Here is a 21,022-nt window from a genome sequence, read left to right as displayed (position 1 = left end):
ATGGAAGTGCATGCCTGACGTATTAAATAAAAATCAATTTTTCTTAAGAACATATTATTATTTAGAATTTAAAATAAGTTATGCATAAGCATAACTATTTAATTTCACATACAAAGTTGAAATTATACATTAATAATTAAAATTACTTTAATTAATTAAAATTGATTGGGTATTAAAAATACATCATTAAACTAAGAAATCTACTTATTTATCTTATGCGTAGTAAAGCCTTATGTTCATAATTATCAAAATCTGACTCATTGTCAGAAATACACAGTTGTGTCTCCATCACTTGGGCCTCAGTCACCTAAAAATAAAGATAGTAAGCACATCTAAAATGTGGTTTTAATTTCTAGAAAAAAAAACACAAAACGCAAGTTTTTAAATATTGAATATTTACTTTTTTTTAATACTTATCAGCTTAAGCTTATTGCTTGCCGATAGTTACGGGGATTAAGAGATAAATAAACAACTTACAACAGGTGTACCTCTATGGAATGTAGTACTCCATGCATTTCTAACAAATTGTAACGGGTTCACATACTCACGGTTAACGCTTCTGGAAAATTGTTTCAAATATAAGATTGATATTTCTTTAATATAATATAAAACACATTGCTATATTTCACCTATGAGTAAGTAAAAAAAAAAAAAAAAAGTATTTTACCCAGCTGTAGGAACTTCGACGACAGCGCTCACGACTTCGGCTATTGGATCCGATTGGTTCCGAAATGCAACTCTGTGAGTGAGATAGAAAGTTCGTTACCGAAAACATAGCAAAGTTACCATGACATTTTAAAATATATATATTTTGATTTAATACTGCGAAATTTTCATTAGGAATCTTCGGCCGTTGACTATTTTCTTTGTTTAACATTTCCTGAATGACTCAAGTGTGTACATTCATTTTAATATTTTCATCATTTAAATATAAAGAAAATATGGCGGACTTGTAGTTTACGATGCTTCATAGAAAGGTAAATAAATAAGGCGTAGAACATACCGCATGTAAATTTCAGGGCGAGTCCTGAAACACCTGAACATCTTGTTGATTAAAAATCCTAATGAGATTGTCAACACAGTTCCCAGGAGCACGATTAAGAAATAATACCATTTTGATACTGTCGATACGACCGCTGGCCGTTCACCGTTTATTAATGGTATCTGAAACAAAGAAGATTTTACTATAACATTGCGCGTTATCAGCCGAGCTAAGGATCAACGGATGTAACCATTGGCCAAATTACCGCCTTACGATTATGCTACTATCACGTAGCAAACGTTGGCCGTTTTTATAAATCCATCTTATGATGGTCAAAATATCTTTCACAAGAATTTTGGGCGTCAGTAATTGCAGAGGAATTGGAAAAATACTTTACCTCGGCCTGATTCAAAAAAGGACACTCCCCGTCTGATAGTGAGCCATCGGCGCACACGCAGACGGGGCCGTTGTCAAGAACACACACACCGGAACATTCTTTTTTCTCACACTCATCTGAATAAGTGTACTCTTGGCGAATGGCGAAGCTCGAGGCTGTTATATTCGCAAATATTTGACAAGTTTTATGACCGAATAGGAAACAACGCATCACTTGGGTGTTATTGAGGAAATAAATATGGTCTTCGAATAATGCAGGGCTGTGGGCGAAGTTCATGGTTACTTCGTTGTTGTATACGAGGGTCCTGAAAGTAAATATATACCCGTATATGGTAACACGAACGAAGGAGTTTTTTTTTTAATATAATCATAACCATAACAACGCTTGTATTGTGCGTATTTTAAAATTCTTTAAAATATAAAAAAAACACAATTAAATTGAATGTGAAATATCAAAATAGACACTTACTTATGTCCTTCAAAGGTACTCTTCCATAATTTACCAGGGTTGTCTAAAATGTATAAAATTTTTAAATGGCCGTCCGCGGCCAGTCCTGTACAGTTGTTAACCGACGTCACGTTTTTCACAGCCTTGCCGGCCAGAGATGCCGATTGGACTTGGCTACTGTTTACACAGTAGAACATAATGGAGTTCATTGAATCTACTGTCAGAGATGTCACCTGCAGAAAATGCAATGTTTCCGTTTTAGAGGGACATATGCGAACACACCAAACAAACTAAATAGTAAAAAAGTTATTGTGAATAATTGGACCTTATTTATAATGAAAATAATAATTATATAGATAATAGACAAAAAACGGCTCACTTATAAACTCTAATAAACTAAGACAAAGTTAAAAATGAGGACAGCGACCGAGTAGCACAGAAGAATAATACTGACAGGAAGTGCGGAAAAAAATACCTATAATCAGGATGGGAATTCCAAATCTTTATAGCCGACATAGCGAAAGATATACGTTCTTGAAATAATAAGGTACTTTTTTATTCGTTTTCTACACGGGGTAGTTATACTTCCTCAAAGAATACACAACTATTATAATATATAGAAACTATTTTATATCCCAATAATTGTTTTATTGTCGGTGAAAGGGTTGTAGTTTCGGAAGGTTTTATTTAAACTATATTGCTAAAGAACCAAACTGTCGAGACGATAACTACGCGACGACTAAAGGACATGTGACTAGATAAAAGTATTTCTTTCTAATCTAAAACATAAAGGAGTTGAATAATTATTTACCTTGAACGGTATGTTATGAAGCCTGGCGCAAGTTTTTCTCGCAATATTGCAAACTCTTATGGCACTTCCGCTCGGCTTCTCGTCCACAAAATAAATGTTTCCGGTAGCCCAGTCCACTGAGATCTTTAAAAATATTAGTACTTAAGTACGTAAGTCTAAATTAAATTACAAAAGTTAGTCCTTCAAAATCTTAACAGCTATTACTTAGCAAAGAATCACTCAGTATTATTGATATTTATAATAATTTATTTTAAGTTATACATATGTGTCAGTTACCTCTGTGGGTCTGCCGATATTCCCGATGGCAGTGGTCGTAGGTTCTGTTAGGTTTTTATTCAATTCGATTATTTCTCCCGTTTCAGGCACGGCTACGTATAATTTATTCAGCCTGGAAGAACAAATATCAGGAACTTAATTCACTCGTACAGTTGAGTATCATTGCAGTGCATATCATTTTTTGTCCAAAGTGTTACTGCTTTTTAGATGTAAGATGTTTCAGATGAAACTTCACTGTCTTGATTTGCTATCTACGGATGTTATATATATATATATGTTTTTATATGACTGGTTTAAAAACGAAAAATAGCTGTAGTTCTAATTGTCTAATTGTCCCTTTTCAAGAATAAGATAAACATTTATTTAAAACAGTGCAATTAGACCTATTCACCCAACCAAAATGTATACATTTGGAGACGTATAGTTGGCTAACACAAACCTCTTATCGAAATCGAAGTCAGTGATATTTTTGTCCCCGTAGGAGTGTTCGAGGAAGTGATGCTGCGAAACGAACAGCCAAATTGAGTTGTTTTGTATGTACAGTATGGTCGCCTTGCCGTTCAACGATTTGCAGGAGCGACGATCGTATCTGAAAATGACATATTAGTAAATTAAACAAAATATGGTAAAATGCAGCATTTATTCGATCTATTAAAATGTTAAACTATTTGTGAAGAAATTATGCCTGCTTCATTGTATTGTGTTCAATTTGAAGTAATTTTTAGTACGTGATAGCTCCGTAAAGAATACATAAGTTTTTTTGACACACAATACACATAGTTTACTTTTTTGTATTAATGTTTGATTTGTATCAGTATATTAATTCATTTTCATATTTCAGAGAGAGCTCAAGTGTAATAGTGAATATCTACTAACGACATAATTTTTTTTAGAGCTGTTTTGTGTTGTGTAATTGTCTTACAGTTTGCTTAAACTCCTAAAGGTCTGTAGTACATCATAGCTAATATATGTATTCATAATAAAACAACTCTAATGTACATTTACAAACACTATTAGTGCCCTTCATCAGTTTTTATCAGGATTAGGAATTAGTATTAACCATCTATATTATCATTATATAATTTTTATTAGTCTATGAAACATATAATAGTTGGTTATTAAGAGCTAATTACCTTGCCATACGAGTCGGTAATAGACACAATGACACAACTATTCCACTTATAAGCCTACGTTTGTATATAGATAATAATTAAATTATTTACTATATTAACAATTTCTTTTATTTATTTAGTTTATATCCCACTAATTGACGTACAACACTAGTAAGTGAACATCGTTTTTTTATTATTAAAGCTATGTTTTATTTTTAAAGTTAACCAAATGATAAAAAAGTGCAAAATATATAAAATAGTTTTATTTCTTTATAATATAGTGTATTGTTATTTGTAATACCTTCATGAAAATCGTTAATAGCTTGATAGCCGTTGAAACGGGTCGTTAATGGAAGCATTCGACTTGCTCCCAATAACGTTTTTTCTAATATCTCATTGTATTTTATAAGATGTATGATAAAAAATGAAAACTACGTATACAAAAAGTACATATAAACATAAACAAGTCAGTGTGTAGCTGTTTTCGCATCCGTTGGCTTTAAGAAACCACTTCAAATTGCTTCAAAGGCGATGCGATACCTGCATTTCATGAAACGGACTTAACGAACGAAGCACAAACTCACCTCAGCTGGTATCCAGGGTGACAAGTGCAGACGAACGAGCCAGGCGTATTAATACAGTTATGCGAACAGTGGTCGAGCCTACACTCGTCATCATCGACACAGGTGTCTTCGACCTTGGAGAAGCCGAGCGCACAGACACATAGAGGGCCCCCTGGGGTTTGTCGGCAGATACTTGGACAATTCTCGCAGGTGGCCGCTGAAATAATGGAAAGTAGATTGTGGAGATATGACTTAATGTCTTATAATCCCTAGAGGGGACAGAGGGTGTCCACAGTGAGTCTCCATCGCGTTCGGTCTTGAGCCTCGTGTTTTAATTCACTCCAAGTCTTTCCGGCTCTCTTTGCCTCGTCTGAAACTGTTCAGCGCCAGGTTTGTTTGGAGATTCCAATCAAGCGCCTGCTTGGAGATATGATTGAGATCCCTTCGGTGTGTATGTGTATCAAGTTAGGTTTTATAACTATACTGATATTATAAAGAGGAATCATTTGTATCTATGTATGTTTGTAATGAAATTTCACACAAAAATTACTGGACCGATTTCAAAAATTATTTTACCAGTAGAAAGCTGCATCTTCACTGACTGACATAGGCTATATTACATTTTCAAAATATTTATCCCTAATAAAAAAGCAATAATATAATGTAACCCAAGGTGTGAAAAAAATATCCGTAAAAAATCTGTGATCGCGTGAGCTGTGGCAACTATTGATAATAAAACTATTTAGTTTCAATATCTAAAAAAATAATGTTTTAGCCATGGACAATTGTATATTGGTATCCTATCAGTCGGAACTCTATAAACTTACCACTACAACAAGACCGGTATCTGAGCGAGTCAAACCGTTGCTAGTTCATTGTTAATACAAAAGCAATATTTATCCTTTAAACAAAGATTTCGAGATTGATAACAGAGAGAGTCTGTAAGTGTATAAAATATAAAATGCATAACTACTAAGTATTTTTGATGTATATGTGATTCTTTTCAGTACAGAAATAATAAGAGGAATAGCATATAACATATTCTTTGCCTTGAAGGAAGCGTGAATAATTTTGAAACGTGTAGTGCGACTTTTTGGTTATGTTTAGTGACCTATTAAAATGAAATATTTGAAACTCACTGCAGTTTCCGCTCTCATCGGTGCCGTCCGTACAGTCAGTCTTGTTGTTACACACCCTTTTCCAGTCCAGGCACTCTCCGTTCTTGCACTCGTATAACTTGCCGCATTGGTGCAAAGGATACTCAATTTTTTTTAACGGCATTGTTTTGTTCACTGTGTAATAAACTACGTTTTACCACTCATCATTTACCTATTAATTCTAACATTTCCTGCTCATTGTTTTAGTTTCAATTATTGTTTGAATGCGCCAAAAACTTGTACGAAATTAAAACAATTCTAGGCGAGGAACACAACAAGCTTAACAATGGAATCTACGCGGTGAAACTAGTATTTCAAAGTATAATTTCTATTAATTTATGGATAAGTAGACACGTGGTTCAATTTTTATGCTTTTTCGGCATTATGCGTAAAATTTCCATGACTTGCCAAAGTTCCAAACCTAGTGTTTGTCAATTTATTACTCTTTGCCATAAATAATTCGAGTAGAAAAAAAAAGATTATGATTATAGTAGTAGGTCACCTTTCGCACAAGCGTCGGCGGTCTCGTCGGATCCGTCAGTACAATCATTTATGCCATTGCACAACTGACTCTTCGCTACGCACACTAACTCCTGCTTGCATGAATACTTCCCTCTCGGGGCACAAAAGAAGTCGCACCCTGCTTCGTCTAGGCCTCCAGCGCAATCCACCTTGCCGTTGCACCTGAATAGTTATCATACGACCTGAATGTTTAATATTCCCTAATGAAATTAAAAACATTACGAAAAGAACAAATGGACATCACATCAATAATATATAAGGGTTACGCCTCCACCGGATTAAATAATAAATAAAATTTGTTTATAAACAGCTGGAAAAATATTTTATAAAGAACAACTTTACAAAACACGTTGGACAAATGCAATACAAGAAAGTATTATCGAACCTTCAAAAGACAAATATTACACATATTTCTTAGCTCGTCGATTGCATTGCTTTGAATTAAATTGTTATTTATTCTTCACAAAAAGTTTACTGCCCCATAAACAAGACTTCTAATACCAAATGACTGATACCAAAAACATTTGAGATCAGTCAACGACATGCATAATCAACAAAAACTCCATACTCAAAACATCACAAACAAAACTTTCACCACCCTGAAATATGTTCTAACCGAGCAGTATGCGGCAAACAAATCGTTGTGTTGTTTCGCTTACAACTAAATTCCCATCGACGACAGGAATGGGTCACATCCTGAAAGGTCCTTCGAGTAAATTTTTAATTTTTTCATTCACTAATTGTGATATCTTAGAACTAAGTTTGAGGGCAACTTTTCATATATTACAAATCACACATTTCTTTATATTTTAAAAGGCCTCAGGTATACCAGAGGACAAATGAATAAAACTTTAAAGGTATAACATTAATATAAAATGCGCGATTTAAATTTAAAATTAGACTTTACCGTAACGGCAACTTCAGGCAGATCGCATCTTTCTTCATCGGATGCGTCAGAGCAGTCGTAGTTTCCGTCGCATCGCTTCTCCAAACTTATACAAGTTCCGTCGCTACATTCGTGCCCTTCAGGGCAGGTCTTGTTAAAGGCTACTAAAACCAATATTATACCAACGTATAAGTTATCCGCGGGACAAGCGCATTCCTAAACCGAAAGCGACCAGTGCCTGACAAAAACCTCAATTTGTTTTTATTGATATGCCAATGCAAGTGTCGGCCGCAAGATGAACCCACGACCATACGGTTGAGTCAAGTTTACTTTTATTCATAGCTGTATTTTCGAATTTTCAAATAATTGAATGGATCATAATACAAAAAATACTCGATAACGTCATCGTTTTACACGAATCAATAATTCTAAAAAAAAAATAGATTTTTACGCGACGGGCCACTGATATGTATAAAATATATAAATAATGTAAGTGAAACATGATGCCAAGTATCATCAGACGGTGATTTTTTTAAATAGTCCTAATTCCGGTAATTGTTCAGTATTGATTATACAAAATATAATTATCTTACTGCAATTGATTTCGTCGGAGCCATCGATGCAGTCCAAGGTTCTGTCGCATCGCCAACTTGCTGGAATGCAGTATCCAGAAGCACACCTAATGAACAGTAATATTATTAATTTCTAGTACATTTAACTCAGCGCTCTATGACTATGCTCTCTGTCAGTGCAAACGGAGATAACTACTCAACGTGGACATCACAAATGTTAGGGAGCCCAATTTCAACATCCATCCTGTCCACTACCATTGGGAGATTGCAGCCGCCGACCTCGCTCTTTCTTACCGAGAGACCCTGGCTGCTACCTCCCAACACTCTCACTCAGGTTAAAAAATCCAAAAATTAAAAACTCAATTGTTCAACTATTGGTCACGGATCAACGGTGGCTGCAGCACCTTACGCCTGAAGACATGGAGACTGTCTGTGATTCAATGGATCTCTTGTCCTCAGAGTGTCGTTAAATGCAGCTGCAGCTGCAGCAGCAGAGACCTGTTTAGAGTAGCATTACAACCGACGTTGGTCCTCACTGCCCGAACGTAAAAATAGACTGATGTGTTTCTTGTGTTCCTCTTTAAGAGGAAGTTTACTTAAAACATTAGGTAAATCTATCAAGTTATTTAAAATTTTGGTATCAGCAGATTGGCAGCTTCTTCCATCAACCCAAACCAAATTGATCCCTTGCCAAAGCTGTCTATAGGAATTTCCGTCTGCCCTCTGATCCACCACTGCATAGGAAAGATAACTCGTTGGCCCATACCTCGAAGGAGGAGGTCGAAGGCTGTCTCGTCGCGTCCAACTGAACTATGGATGACCAAGGGAAGGCACAAACGACAATATCGCCGTGTGATACTTCTTTTTATTTATGTAACTGGAGGCAAACGGGCAGGAGGCTCACTCGATGTTAAGTGATACCGCCACCCATGGACACTCACAACGCTACGAGGGTCACCAGTGCGTTGCCGGCCTTTTAAGAAATAGTACGCTCTTTTATTGAAGGAGTCTAAGCCGAATTGGTTCTAAAAGACTTCAGTGGGCAGCCGGTTCCACATAGTGGTCGGTCGCGGCAAAAATTAACTTAAGAAACTCTTGTGGAACGACGGACGTCTAGTTGATACGGATGATATTTTGTATTCTGCCTTGACGTCCGATGATGAAACTTAGCTGTGGGTATTAGTCCGAACAACTCCTCAGAACACTCTCCGCGGTAAATGCGGTAGAAGATGCAGGGAGATTCTAGATCGTTACGCAACGCCAAGGGATGAAGCCGCTCTGAAAGTGAGTGGTCGTCGACGATTTGAATCGCTCTTCGTTGAATACAGTCAAGCAGAAGGGGCTGGTACTGGGGAGCTTCCGCCCAGACCTGAGAACAGTATTCCATGTGGGACCGAGTTACCCATCTCGCTTTGCTGAGCACACCAAGCTTCTTAGAGACTAACTTAGCCTTTCCTTCCACGAGTGACAGCGAAACTGAACGTCAGTTGATATGTCAACGCCCAGTACCCCGATGCCAGCTGAGGCTTTAAGGAGAGTGTCTTCGAAAAAAGAAGCAGCAACAAATGGTGTATGTTTTAGCGGAAAACACGCAAACTTCCGTTCTTCTTGGGGTTAAATTGGACTAAATCTAGTTAATCCCTTTCCGTGACTCCACGGAGCAGAGTTTCGATTTCAGACACAAGTTTGTTCCGGTACTCATCGACAACTGCCCGAGAAATACCTGCCCGACTATTGTAAAGTGTATCAATCCGCAGTGCTGTCGGCCGCATAGCAATGAATGTTGCTAAGTTGCTACATATCTTAATAACATAAATATCAAAAAACAGGGTCGGGGACTGGACAAAGCTCCAGAGACTCCAGAATTTGTGGATTTATGGTCGGTAACATTGATGCTCCGAACTGCGAGAAAGCTGCAAATCCAGTAGCTTAATTTATCAGGGAGCCCATAGGCTGCATAGCTTTCCCGCTGATCGGAGCATTAAGTTCGCCATCAACGGAGCATGTTCCGACTTCAGACCCTCGAGCCCTAGGCTCCCACAAGGTTGTGTACTATCCCTGATCCTGTTGCTTATGCACTGGCGGTATCTCTAAACAGCACGTGAGCCTCCTGAACATTCAACTTCTCCTCAAATACCATTGCCTCCCTGTTCTATATAAAAAAGTTGATACATTATTAATATTCATGTATAGGTACAATAACATATGTATACTCACCTAAACTCGGATTCCTTACACGACAAAGAGTCGCAAACGGATGGGAGCTCGTCGCTACCATCAGGGCAGTCGCTATAACCGTCGCATAGCATGCTTGATTCGATGCACAATGATGAATCATTGCACATTCTTTGTGTTTCAGTACAGATAGGGGGGGCTGAAATATAGATTTTTATTGATTCGTTAGCACAGATTCGTCTTAAATTAAAAATTCATACATGATCATCAATAAAGTAGGGTTTTGTGTTATTAAACTGTTGTATAATCCAATGGTACCTCGAAATCAGAGGACCCTAAGATACGAGTGTTTTGACTTACGAACAAGGTTACGGAGCTAATTAAACTCATATGTCGAGGTACCACGAGCGAGACCTAGTGATGTAGTTTCAAACATTACGTAATAACTAATTTTACTAATACAACATTTTCTAAGTTAAGAAAATCTACCTTTTTCTTTCTTTTCCTCGCAAACAGCATTTTTACCAATGCATTTACCAAAACACATTTTCTGGTCGTATCGACATAGATTGCTTGTAGTGGTACCTGCTATTCAGAAAAATATAATCAGCTTAATGTGGTATGGTTAAGGGCGGCGGTATCACCCCTTAAATCAAACATATGAATAAAACATTGTCTTGGTATACAACCCATTCGATTTGCCTAGCAGCACTTATAGCACTTAACAATACGTAAGTAAATAACTTACTTGAGCAATTTTCTTCATCCTCGCCGAACTGACAGTCTTTGTGACCATCACATTTCTTACTCGACGCGAAACATTTATTACTTCTATGACAATAATGTTCGTTATGCTTACAAATCGCTATTTCTTCGCAGGTGTTGTTAACCTGCACCAGCCCCACGGGGCAGAGGCACTTAAATCCCATTTCGAGGTCCTGGGGCAAGGGGTGGGAGACTTGGACACAAATATGGGAGCACGGGGTCTTGTTTTGATGACAGACATGGTTCAGAAGGGTGTTGTTGAGGGAGTATGGGGCGTACGTAGCTTGTAAGTGGAGCAAAGTGTCGTTGGGAAACAATGCTGAAATTTGATTTAATTTTAATGTATTTTTACACTTGAACATTTGCATAACATGCCGAAACAGCAAGAATACAGCATACATACTACATAATTTGTATAAAAACAAATGTCTGCGTCTCGGTACGCCCGACAGAAGTTGAACTATGATGAACAAATTAATTCTGTAATCCACGGACCATCTTCTGTTTCAATTCATCATATTTTTTATCATCACTTTCAAAAACGGTAATAGTGAGGTTATATGCCCGCTGTCAACAGGAAATGTCTAACGCATGCGATTCCACCACCTAATGGTGATACAATTCTTTTACTTACGTAATTCCATCCTCCGTATAATATAGCCAGCCCTGTGCACATCTGCCCAGTACACAAGTTTTGTTTGTCTGTCTGTCCAAAAAACGTGTGTGTCCGTAACAGCAAAACCTTCGAGCGTAGAAGAAAATTCGCGGAATCGTTCCCTTCCCGAACCTGTTAAAATGACGAGTTACTAAGTGTAAAATATTTCAAGTATTAGGTCAGAATATATAATTAAATACCTTCTGGATGAAAATAATCGATTACACCGGCTTCGTCTGCCAAGTAGACGACATCCAACTCCGATGAATACTGCAGACGTACGTTTGGACCTATAAACATAGCATTCTCCTGTGAACCCGTTAATTATAAATACATTTGTTGATAAACGATACTTCAACGTGTGGATAGAAGTGGATACTAAAGCATAATGCGCTTACCATACACCATTTTTGTCAAAATACGTTTTCTATCATCTCCGTCCAATCCCATACTATCGATAAGTATCCCTTTTTTCACTTCGCTATCAAACACAGCCACTACCATACGTCTGAAAAATTTCCACAAATGCTAAATTTTTTTTCATTAGTTGTGACCCGTGAAAAGTTGGCAGTATTACACGCAAATGTTAGGGCTCGGCTGACATAGTCACAATCAGTGTGTTCAACAATTTCATAATTAATAAAAGAACTCACCCGTAATCCGGTAAAATGCAGAAGCTAATAGGTATTTCCTGACTGGGAAACCGATACACTAAAGTCCTCTCTTTAGTTCTGAGAGAGATAACGTCTATCATACCGCGACCAGCGTCCAATATGTACAAGGTATCCGAAACGTAATCTAAATAACAATAACAACAACTTAACAATAAAAAAAAATTACGATAATATTTTTGATTTATAATATTTTCAAATATTACCGTATCCCATATCTACGACGTTTTCTAAGGAATCGTAGACGTACAGGAGAGTGATTCCTAGCGAAAAGTCTCTCATGTCGATAAAACTTATCGTTTTCTTATGACCATCGTACACGTAGAGAGTACCTGACGCAGAAAAAAATAATATTAAAGAACAACCTCTCAGATTGGGAGATTCATAACAATAACATCAGTCTTATTAGATTGGGTTAACCAAAGAAATAAGACTTACAGACACCACACCACAAGGCGCGAGTGCTCAGAGAGCTAGGTGCAACTAGACGTTTCATAAGAGCCTGCAAAGGCCTATTTGAAATAAAAACTTTTGATTTTGATTTTGATTGAGGTAACATATATTAACTGTTACACTTACGTGTATTATTAAGCTTTGTTTGTAGAATTTAAATAACCTTTTTTTGTAATATGTTGTACGTTGTAGTATTCCAGTAAAAATCACCCTTTTTAAGGCTAACTGCCAAACACAGCAAACTTACTATGGGTTAGCTGTGCTGCCGGTTCGCTGAATGCCTTGCGCGTTCAATATTATGGTCCCTTTAGGATGCTGTTTGCCTCGTGCATGTTTACCCAGGCTCATACTGATGGCCTCGCAATCTGCGTAGAGTGCGAGGCCAGTAGGAACAGCATCCTCAGTACAATAGGAGACACCTCCGTCCCAAATTGTTAGGCAGTTTAGGTACGCTTGTCGGCCCAGGGAGAGTAGTGTACGCGTAGGCTGTTCATTCATTTATTATATTTGTAATTTATTTTTATTTGTTGTTGATGTTTGTACTTAAATTAGTGTTGTATTTACTGACTAAAATGGTTCTGTGTTATCTAATTCGAATAAATTATAATTATTATTTTTTGGTACTTGGGTATTTTTGATTTAACGTATATTGTTAATGTTTAAATATGTTTCAAAATATCATTTGTGTGAGTGGTACGAAGTACGATTCTTTCGGTTAGTACTCGATACTAGCACCCTTTTTATAACATAAAAACATAATGTTCTGAGATTACAACTCTCTGCTTTTCTGAGCATTATTGTGTACTTGAGTATTAAAAGAACAAATCTTACCTCTACGGTTATCATAAGCCATAGCCTGTACGCGTTCGATGTTGAAGTGGGTCGCGTGTGTCTCTGGGTTTCCCAATACGTCATATTGAATGCGAGTAAATAATGAACCACCACCCACTATTAGGTATTGCGGGTGATAACCGGGAATGGCTAAAACAACAGGTTTACATGATCCAACAATATATTTTTCATTGTCCCCCTAATAATCAGCTATGGTAACTATTAAGGTGCCAATTGACAGGTCTTTAAAATGCAGAAAGTGGAAATGGGTGGGTCGCTCCGGAACAAGTCACATTGCCAAGCGAGCCCTCGACTGGAATCCTGAAGGTAAAAGGAAACGTGGTCGCCCATTACAGACCTTGGCAATGAAGCGTCTATGCAGAGGCGAAGGAGGCTGGAGGAATGTCGTGGAATGAAATTAAGAGAGCCGCCCAGGATCGATCAGGCTGGTTTTCTACGCTAGGGGTCCTCTGCCCCTCTTGGGCGCATTTTAAGTGTCTAATATCGAGTTTCCCACTACGCGGTGGTAACAGTGGAAAATTTAGATATTTTCTATTGGTACTTACTTTGGCAAATATTTCCAAAGAGTTCCATACCCTCAGGGCACAGACAAGTGAAGGTAACATTGGATGTCGGTACGCAAATGTGTGGGCAGCCACTGTGCCTACACGGATTTACTGTATCTGGCATCAGTAGCGGGTGATATAAGTGCATGTCTGCAAAATAAGTTTAAGAAATAATTCAGGTGTCCTCCAGAGACCAGCCAAATGTGCAAACAGTTTTATAGAAAAGAAGAGACACACTTCTACAAATGTGTTACAAGTGGAAGGTTATAAATAAATAAACGTTATTAAAATACTTAATTTTTGAAATATGTTGAAATGGATTTTGTTATTGTGGTTAAATGACACACATACCAAAGATGGGTTCCCGTAATTTGATGAGGAGGTTTTTTTTGACGGTATTGTGCAGTTTATCTGTGCTGCGGATGGTTGACGAAGTCCAGTCGCTCCAGAACACAGTGTTCTCAAACACAGCTATAGTGTACGGATCGTGGTATGGCTCTTCGAAGAGAGACTGCAATTAAATAATAAACTTGCAGTGTTATACAATTTACGCCCTAAACTATTAAAGACCTATGTGTAAATATAAATATGCCCTGGCCTCATGTTGCATTAATCATTTTTATGATCGGCTTTCTGGTGACGTGACGTCGCTTTTTGGATTTCAAACATGCTGGTATCCTCACGAGATTTTTCTTGCGCACACAGATAGACGGTATATTGCTGCGCAATCGGGCGCGATTGTTCGTATTTCGTACTGTCAACAGATACAACAACACTTCGTCTGTCCAAGACCAAAAAGGATCGTGGCAGCCGCGTGCTGTTAGAACTACAAAGGCTGAAAGCCAGAATTCGTCGATACCCCATTAGCAAGCAAAATATCTTCCATTCCAGCTTGGACTCTGTCTCGTATTATAAAACAAGACCTGAAGCTCGGTGCTTAGCGTCGATATAAAGGGCATGCCCTAAATCAGTCTAAACAATTAAAGAAAAGTGGATCGGTCGATACGCAGGTGAAAAACATAGAAATATCCTCTTTACCGATGAAAACATTTCACGATTGAAGACCACTAAAATAAGCAAAATGATGAAGTGTACGCTCACAATTCTAGAAAAACTTGCTCAGGTGGTCGGCCGGACAACGTGGTCATCATCCTGCTTCAATGATGGTTTGAAAACAGTGCGTAAATCCATAGATTTGTGGCAAAATAGATTAAAGGCCTGTATAGAATATCTCGAATAGAATATGTTTTTTTATTTTAGCTGAGACTTAACAAATATAAAGGTATATATAATAATATTACTATTAATTATTTAAAAAAATGCATTTTCATTTGTAACAGAACTATTTTTATGGCTGGACTAGGTTTACAATAAGAGTAAAAATGACTTACGTATACTTTAAGATCGAACAGCTTGACGATTTTAATAACACCATCAACGAAATATAGTCTATCATTAGGGCTGTCCAAAGCCATTCCGGTGGGTCCGAATTTGCCCATTAATTTCACTATAATTTCCGGTTTTGTGCCATCCATGCGTGAGGTCAGTATCATCGGCGTGTCTTGATAATCCGCCCAGTACATTTGTCTACAATTAGATTGTTCTTTTAAATAAACGTGGCGTCAGTATTTCTGCACCAAAATACATTAACGTAACACATATCAGTTACGTTCAACTATTGGCAGAGCCAATCGTAAATGCTTAAAATAACAAGCAAACGTACCCCTTTCTAGGATCCAGGGTGACAAATCGGGGTTTCTTCGTTTGGGCTGTCAAAACAGTGCACATAGCACCATCGCTTTTACACACGCCGATGATGCCACGGCGTACGTCCGTGAAATAAAAATTGCCTCCCAGCCAATCGACCGCTATATCGCCTGGGTCATCTAGACCTAACGCCACCAGCACCTGAGGAGAATGACGCCGTCAGTATTTTGAGGTGGACTTTATTGTTCCTGGCATCTGTCATAATATACGAGTCCTAAACACCTCTGGCCATACTTTTATTTATCCATTACCTGTTGCGTTTCAGCAACATTCTCAATCTGTGCTCTCATGATAGCTTGATGACCCGCCGCTATCTCCACCCAGTAAACGAACGTACCGTCCGATGATACTCCGTGACCCTGCAGGTTGAAATAATCGCGATTAACAAAGCTACAGTACTAATTGTAGATAACATAGAAATTAAAAATAATGTGTTAATAACTTATAACATATACATTGTGTAAGATTTGTCACTCTGTTGTGTTTGCCTGAATTATAGAGGATATTTTTAATAATAATAATAATCGTTTGTTAGCAAAGATAGTGGTTTATTCAAATTGATTTATTATAAAAACCCTACCCACACTATCAGCCTTATAAGCATGCAAACGTCAAATTAGTTCTCATAATGTCACAATAATAAGTTAGCTTATTTGGTATGGGTGTATTTGTGTCTAATGTAGTGTATTAACCTTTAAATAACGCAATAAAAACCTGTTTAATTCCGGACGCTAGAACCCGCTGCTCTTTTGATTTAAGCTTAATGTATCGGATATCATTGCGTGTGCTAAATAATAGCATAGCTTCAGGGCCTGAAAATAATGTTGTGTTTAAAATAAGTAAATATTTGGAAGTCTCCGTAGAATGTTTTTTCGGCCGTTTCAATAAGTGAACAAATAAAACCAACAAGATTGATAACACAGATGTTGACAAGGTGGATTCTTGGCGTATCTACACTGGCTCTCAGTTATACAAAGTTCTGCCTGTCCCCGGAGCAATACAGCTGAAGAGAGTTACATGTCCCGACCGTCCAATGTATAACAATGAGCAAGTTATGGGAATGAAAGTATTAGAGACGAATAAAGAATTAATAATGTCGTATAATAGGTTAAGAGACATCTTTGTAAATATTACTGCAAAAAGTTGTTAAAAGAAATAAGTGGTATTTACTCTATTTGCTCAAGTTATATACATGAGTAGAAAATTTAAAAATAAAAATAAATCTCCGTATGAATATTCTTATATTATAAGGTGTTAGGTCCACCCCTAAAACGCGGTACCTAGGGTTATAGGTAACACGTCTTCGTATAACTCGATGTCCACGATACTAATTAGCTACCAGACTCAAATGATTGATTTTAAATATGAATCCTTACCCTTGGCGTAGCAAAGGTAACCCACGAGGTCTGTGGCATATCCGTCGTCGCATGAACATTTAAACACATCACCATTTGGATGACAATAATGTGAGCACCACGGGATGTCATCAAAACAGTTATTTGCACTTTCGCAGCTTTTTGTCGTGTAGTTATATTTATAATGAGAGCTGCCGCAGTCGCAGAATGGACCAGTACGGTCGGGAGTGCATTCTGTTCCGTTGCATGAGAAATTGGAACACATAGTATGCCCTAAAAGTAAAATTTTAAAACTGTTGGAATACCGCGAGTGAGTCGGCTTCCTTGATTATTAATATAAATGTATATATGTGCCTACAATAATAGCTTATATGTTTTGCCCTTTCACATTGTAATAACCGAGTTAGATTGCGCTAGACAAATTGGGTTTTGAATCTACAGAGGCTTTACTACGTAGCTTGGCATGACTATGAGATTCCAAAAATTACTACAGACACAGCGCACGCACACACAACAACTCTCAACTCAGCTACACTCTTAAATACATACACACACAAAGTTACTTTTCCTTAAAAATACTGTTTTAATCACGTACCACTGAATTATCGTTATCTAGTTACCACAACACAGGCACCCCCTAGACTACCAATATATGAATTTTGTCACAAACTTTTTATCATGAATAAAGTTTATTATTTATTTACGTTTAAGCATGAAAATTGCGAAGTTTAATCAAATTAAAAAAAACTGTAAGCACTTACAATTCTTACAGAATAACCCTTCGTCACTGCCATCTTTACAATCCTTAATACCATCACACATGCTGTCTTTGGGCAGACAGAAAGATTTGTCCAAGCACTCATATTCCTTTTCTCGGAATGTGAAAGTTTCGGAATAGCAATCGCGTCCTGTGTTTACTTTATGAGGACGCAACACGTGGCCTGAAATAAAGACCATTGCTTATTGGAAAGTACATTATATAATGAAAAGGATTTACAGGAATAGGACAGGTTCAGTCAGGCAAATTAGAATTACAGAAATGAAAACAATAAACAACCACTTTTATTTAGTATAGCACTTTCCAGTTCAGAATAACACTAATGTGAATGCCAAGTTTAAATTAGTGTTTCGCAATTAATTATTAGTTTTTTTTTTTATTCTAAACGTCACGCGTCAGTCTTTGAAAACTCCTCCTCCACATTGCATAATTGGTTGAATACTAAGCTTACGACATGCGTTAGTTATATCTTCATCAGATTCGTCCGCGCAGTCGTAGTCGCCATCGCACATCCAGAACTTCGAAATGCAGCGGTTGGAGTCACAGGAGAACCCCTTACATGTTGCCTGGAAAGAAGTTTCAAAAGTTCGTTGAACTGTTCTTATGACCTTCAAAAACCATAAAAATCCAAAAGGGTAAACTGCGACTGAAAATTTAACAGATGACAAACATATATACACATCCTAATATTTTAAGTGTCGTTATCGGCCGAAAACTTTACAGAGACTAATATTTTGAATTCGATTGTATGACGTGTACTAACTCGTTTACTAAGAAGGATCTCTCTGGTAAAAAACCTTTCCCATCGTATAGCAACGGCTAACATCCACCGATGCGGATATTCGGATCTATGATACAGGAATTCGCCTGGCGATTATTTTACCAGAAAAGAAAAATAAAAATTTACAATATTACGGTTGCTATATTAAACATACTTACATTAGGATATATGACAATAACACTACAGTTCATTTCATCGCTGCCATCATCACAATCTGGACTCGAATTGCAAACCCGAGTGTTGGGGATACATTTGCGGCCGTCACCACAAAGATATTGGTGTGTTTCATTGCAGTGATTATCATCAGGGTTGTAGTCAACTGTATATTAAAAGAAATCAATTTTTTCTTATCTAAATACATAATATATGAATGAATCATTGTAGTCACTTAGGAGACAGAAAAACTGAAGAAGAAAAATACAGATTTCGTAGCTATTGAATAAGCACCTATGAATTTGCGTAAATAAACAAACTTAAGAATATTGTGTTGTTTTTTTTTAACTCTTACCACAAAAGTTCTCATCACTGCCATCTGTACAGTCGTAATGACCATCGCAAAACTGCTCCTGAAGAATGCAGTCGCCATTTCTGCACTCAAAAACACCCTCAACCTGACAATCTATGTTAAAATCTTGAAACTCATCTATAAATTGAGCAGATGAAGTAGCCAAACAGCAGAGAAAGAAAATAAGGAGGACCATTCTAAAAAAAAAATTTTTTTAGTCATTATAATATACCTATTATTATATTATATACCTATATTGCAACTCTTTGGCCGGCCAAACCTTTGATAAAATTAATATAAATAATAAAAATCTAATCTATCTTGTAATACAATTCGTATCGAACTTATAATTTTTATTTTATTTAATATTGACCAGAAACTTTTATAATACTTAAAACAGGCTTGAAATAATAAACTTTATCAATAATTTTGGCTACCTAATACAGAACAAAAAGCAATTCAGCCATGTGTTTACCAATTTTGTTAACCTTACCTTAAATTCTAGTAATTGAGTACCTGGATGTACTGCATCAATTATTTTTATATCCTAAGAACGCTCAAGTAACAACTGGTTAATGTAGCAAAATTAAATTTGATTTTTCTTTTCTAAGCGTTCATCCTCGTGCCGGGCGTGACAGGAAAAGAACTAAAAAGTTGTAGCTACCTCCGACAAAAATTTTTTTAAAGAATAAGTTTTGTACTACCCTCAAATAGCAAAAAACAGTTTCGTTTAAAAACAATAAAAAAATCTTAGTTTTAATAGACAAGTAAAAATAATTTAAACTGTAAATTTAGATGAATATATAATTAATTTAGGTGAATATTTATTACATTTTGGCATAATAACGCAGGACATACCTAAATAATATTATATTTAGCAAAAGGGTATCTCTGACTCCCTTTGGATACTGGGCTTGATGACTGAATAAATGACATCAACGGGTAATTTTTAAAAACATTTCACTGAGGTTTAGAGGATACTAAGAATAAATATATACATTGTATACCTACTATTATTGCACAGTCTACAGTCAATACTCATTTGTCGTGATTAAGAAAGCAATTGTGTCTGATAATATTCTTATATATTCTCTTGAATGTATGTCATACATACATTATCTTATATTATATATCTATATGAGTACATACTTATGAGCATAATCAATTTATGGTTCGTTGCTGAATGCCGATCTATTACTATTGTTAGCTTTTAATATTTATTTAATTAAATTCTAAACATTTTTATGAAACACATTCTTAAGAATCTTGCTACAAGACTTACTTGGGAAATGATTAATTTAGGTAAGGATTAAGGCAAAGGTATAGTACTCGAAACAAAACCAATTTGAGTGTACGACCAACCAGGCTCCAGAAGATAAACCACTCCTTATATGGAAATTGTATTCGTTTTTACAAACTCCCAAGGGTAATTAGAGAATTATCACTAAATAAATTCAAAGCCCTCGTTTAACGTAAATTAATCAATAAAGCTTTTTATAAATATGACGAATATTTTAATGATCCTAAACCTTGGCATTGATTTGCTCCAGTTCAAATAATTTGTATGACTCAAAAATAACGATTAAAAAGACTGGCGGAAAGTTTCTTGCCCGCTCTACGCCCTTGACTTGCGAACTGGTAGTAAATGTAAATTTACAATTAATTTAACTTCTTTTCTGACGTTTATAAGTAATTGTCTACCTATATGAATAAAGTTATTTTGAGTTTGAGTTATAACTTGGTCTGATTTTGGTCGGAATTTCTATTAAATTTTAAAATGTTAAAAAGTAGTTACAGTGCCATAACTACAATAGTTAAACACATGCAATCGCGACATTTTTGTAGACATTCTAAGAACATATTCTTTAATATTGTAGAACAGTTTTGCAAGCCCATGCTATAAAAGATATTTTATAGGTTTTTTTACCATTGTTTTTTTGTAATTAAAATAGCCTATTAATCAGTGATAATGTAGAATTCAAATGGTGAAAGAAA

General features: G+C 36.5%; 1 protein-coding gene across 6 annotated transcripts; it reads right to left on the bottom strand.

Moving 5' to 3' along the window:
* Positions 1 to 154: 154 nt before the first annotated feature.
* On the bottom strand, positions 155 to 19,678 carry LOC123707153 (low-density lipoprotein receptor-related protein 1). 6 transcript variants are annotated; one of them, XM_045656984.1, is made up of 36 exons: positions 19,521 to 19,678; positions 19,031 to 19,224; positions 18,681 to 18,841; positions 18,193 to 18,307; positions 17,725 to 17,904; positions 16,985 to 17,236; positions 16,323 to 16,420; positions 15,860 to 15,967; positions 15,565 to 15,749; positions 15,233 to 15,428; positions 14,193 to 14,352; positions 13,842 to 13,991; positions 13,276 to 13,425; positions 12,198 to 12,323; positions 11,974 to 12,118; positions 11,719 to 11,828; positions 11,521 to 11,610; positions 11,300 to 11,452; positions 10,649 to 10,984; positions 10,390 to 10,488; positions 9,943 to 10,099; positions 7,747 to 7,832; positions 7,175 to 7,317; positions 6,884 to 6,963; positions 6,248 to 6,429; positions 5,728 to 5,880; positions 4,610 to 4,805; positions 3,353 to 3,502; positions 2,914 to 3,025; positions 2,638 to 2,760; positions 1,848 to 2,059; positions 1,380 to 1,683; positions 1,004 to 1,164; positions 668 to 739; positions 549 to 559; positions 155 to 307 (listed from the first exon to the last, which is right to left on the bottom strand). In XM_045656984.1, exons 2-36 carry the CDS (start codon positions 19,221 to 19,223, stop codon positions 300 to 302), a joined length of 5,157 nt encoding a protein of 1,718 aa, XP_045512940.1. In that variant the 5' UTR covers position 19,224; positions 19,521 to 19,678; the 3' UTR covers positions 155 to 299. The 6 variants fall into 6 exon arrangements, with proteins under 6 accessions (XP_045512940.1, XP_045512939.1, XP_045512935.1 ...); XM_045656983.1 differs by having other exon boundaries at positions 157 to 307; positions 489 to 559; XM_045656979.1 differs by having other exon boundaries at positions 163 to 307; positions 478 to 559.
* Positions 19,679 to 21,022: the final 1,344 nt, after the last annotated feature.

This window comes from Pieris brassicae, chromosome 3 (assembly GCF_905147105.1).
Source record: "Pieris brassicae chromosome 3, ilPieBrab1.1, whole genome shotgun sequence".
Classification (NCBI taxonomy): Eukaryota; Metazoa; Arthropoda; class Insecta; order Lepidoptera; family Pieridae; genus Pieris; species Pieris brassicae.
Note: the sequence above shows the minus strand (reverse complement) of the source record. Positions and strands in the feature narration are given on the sequence as shown.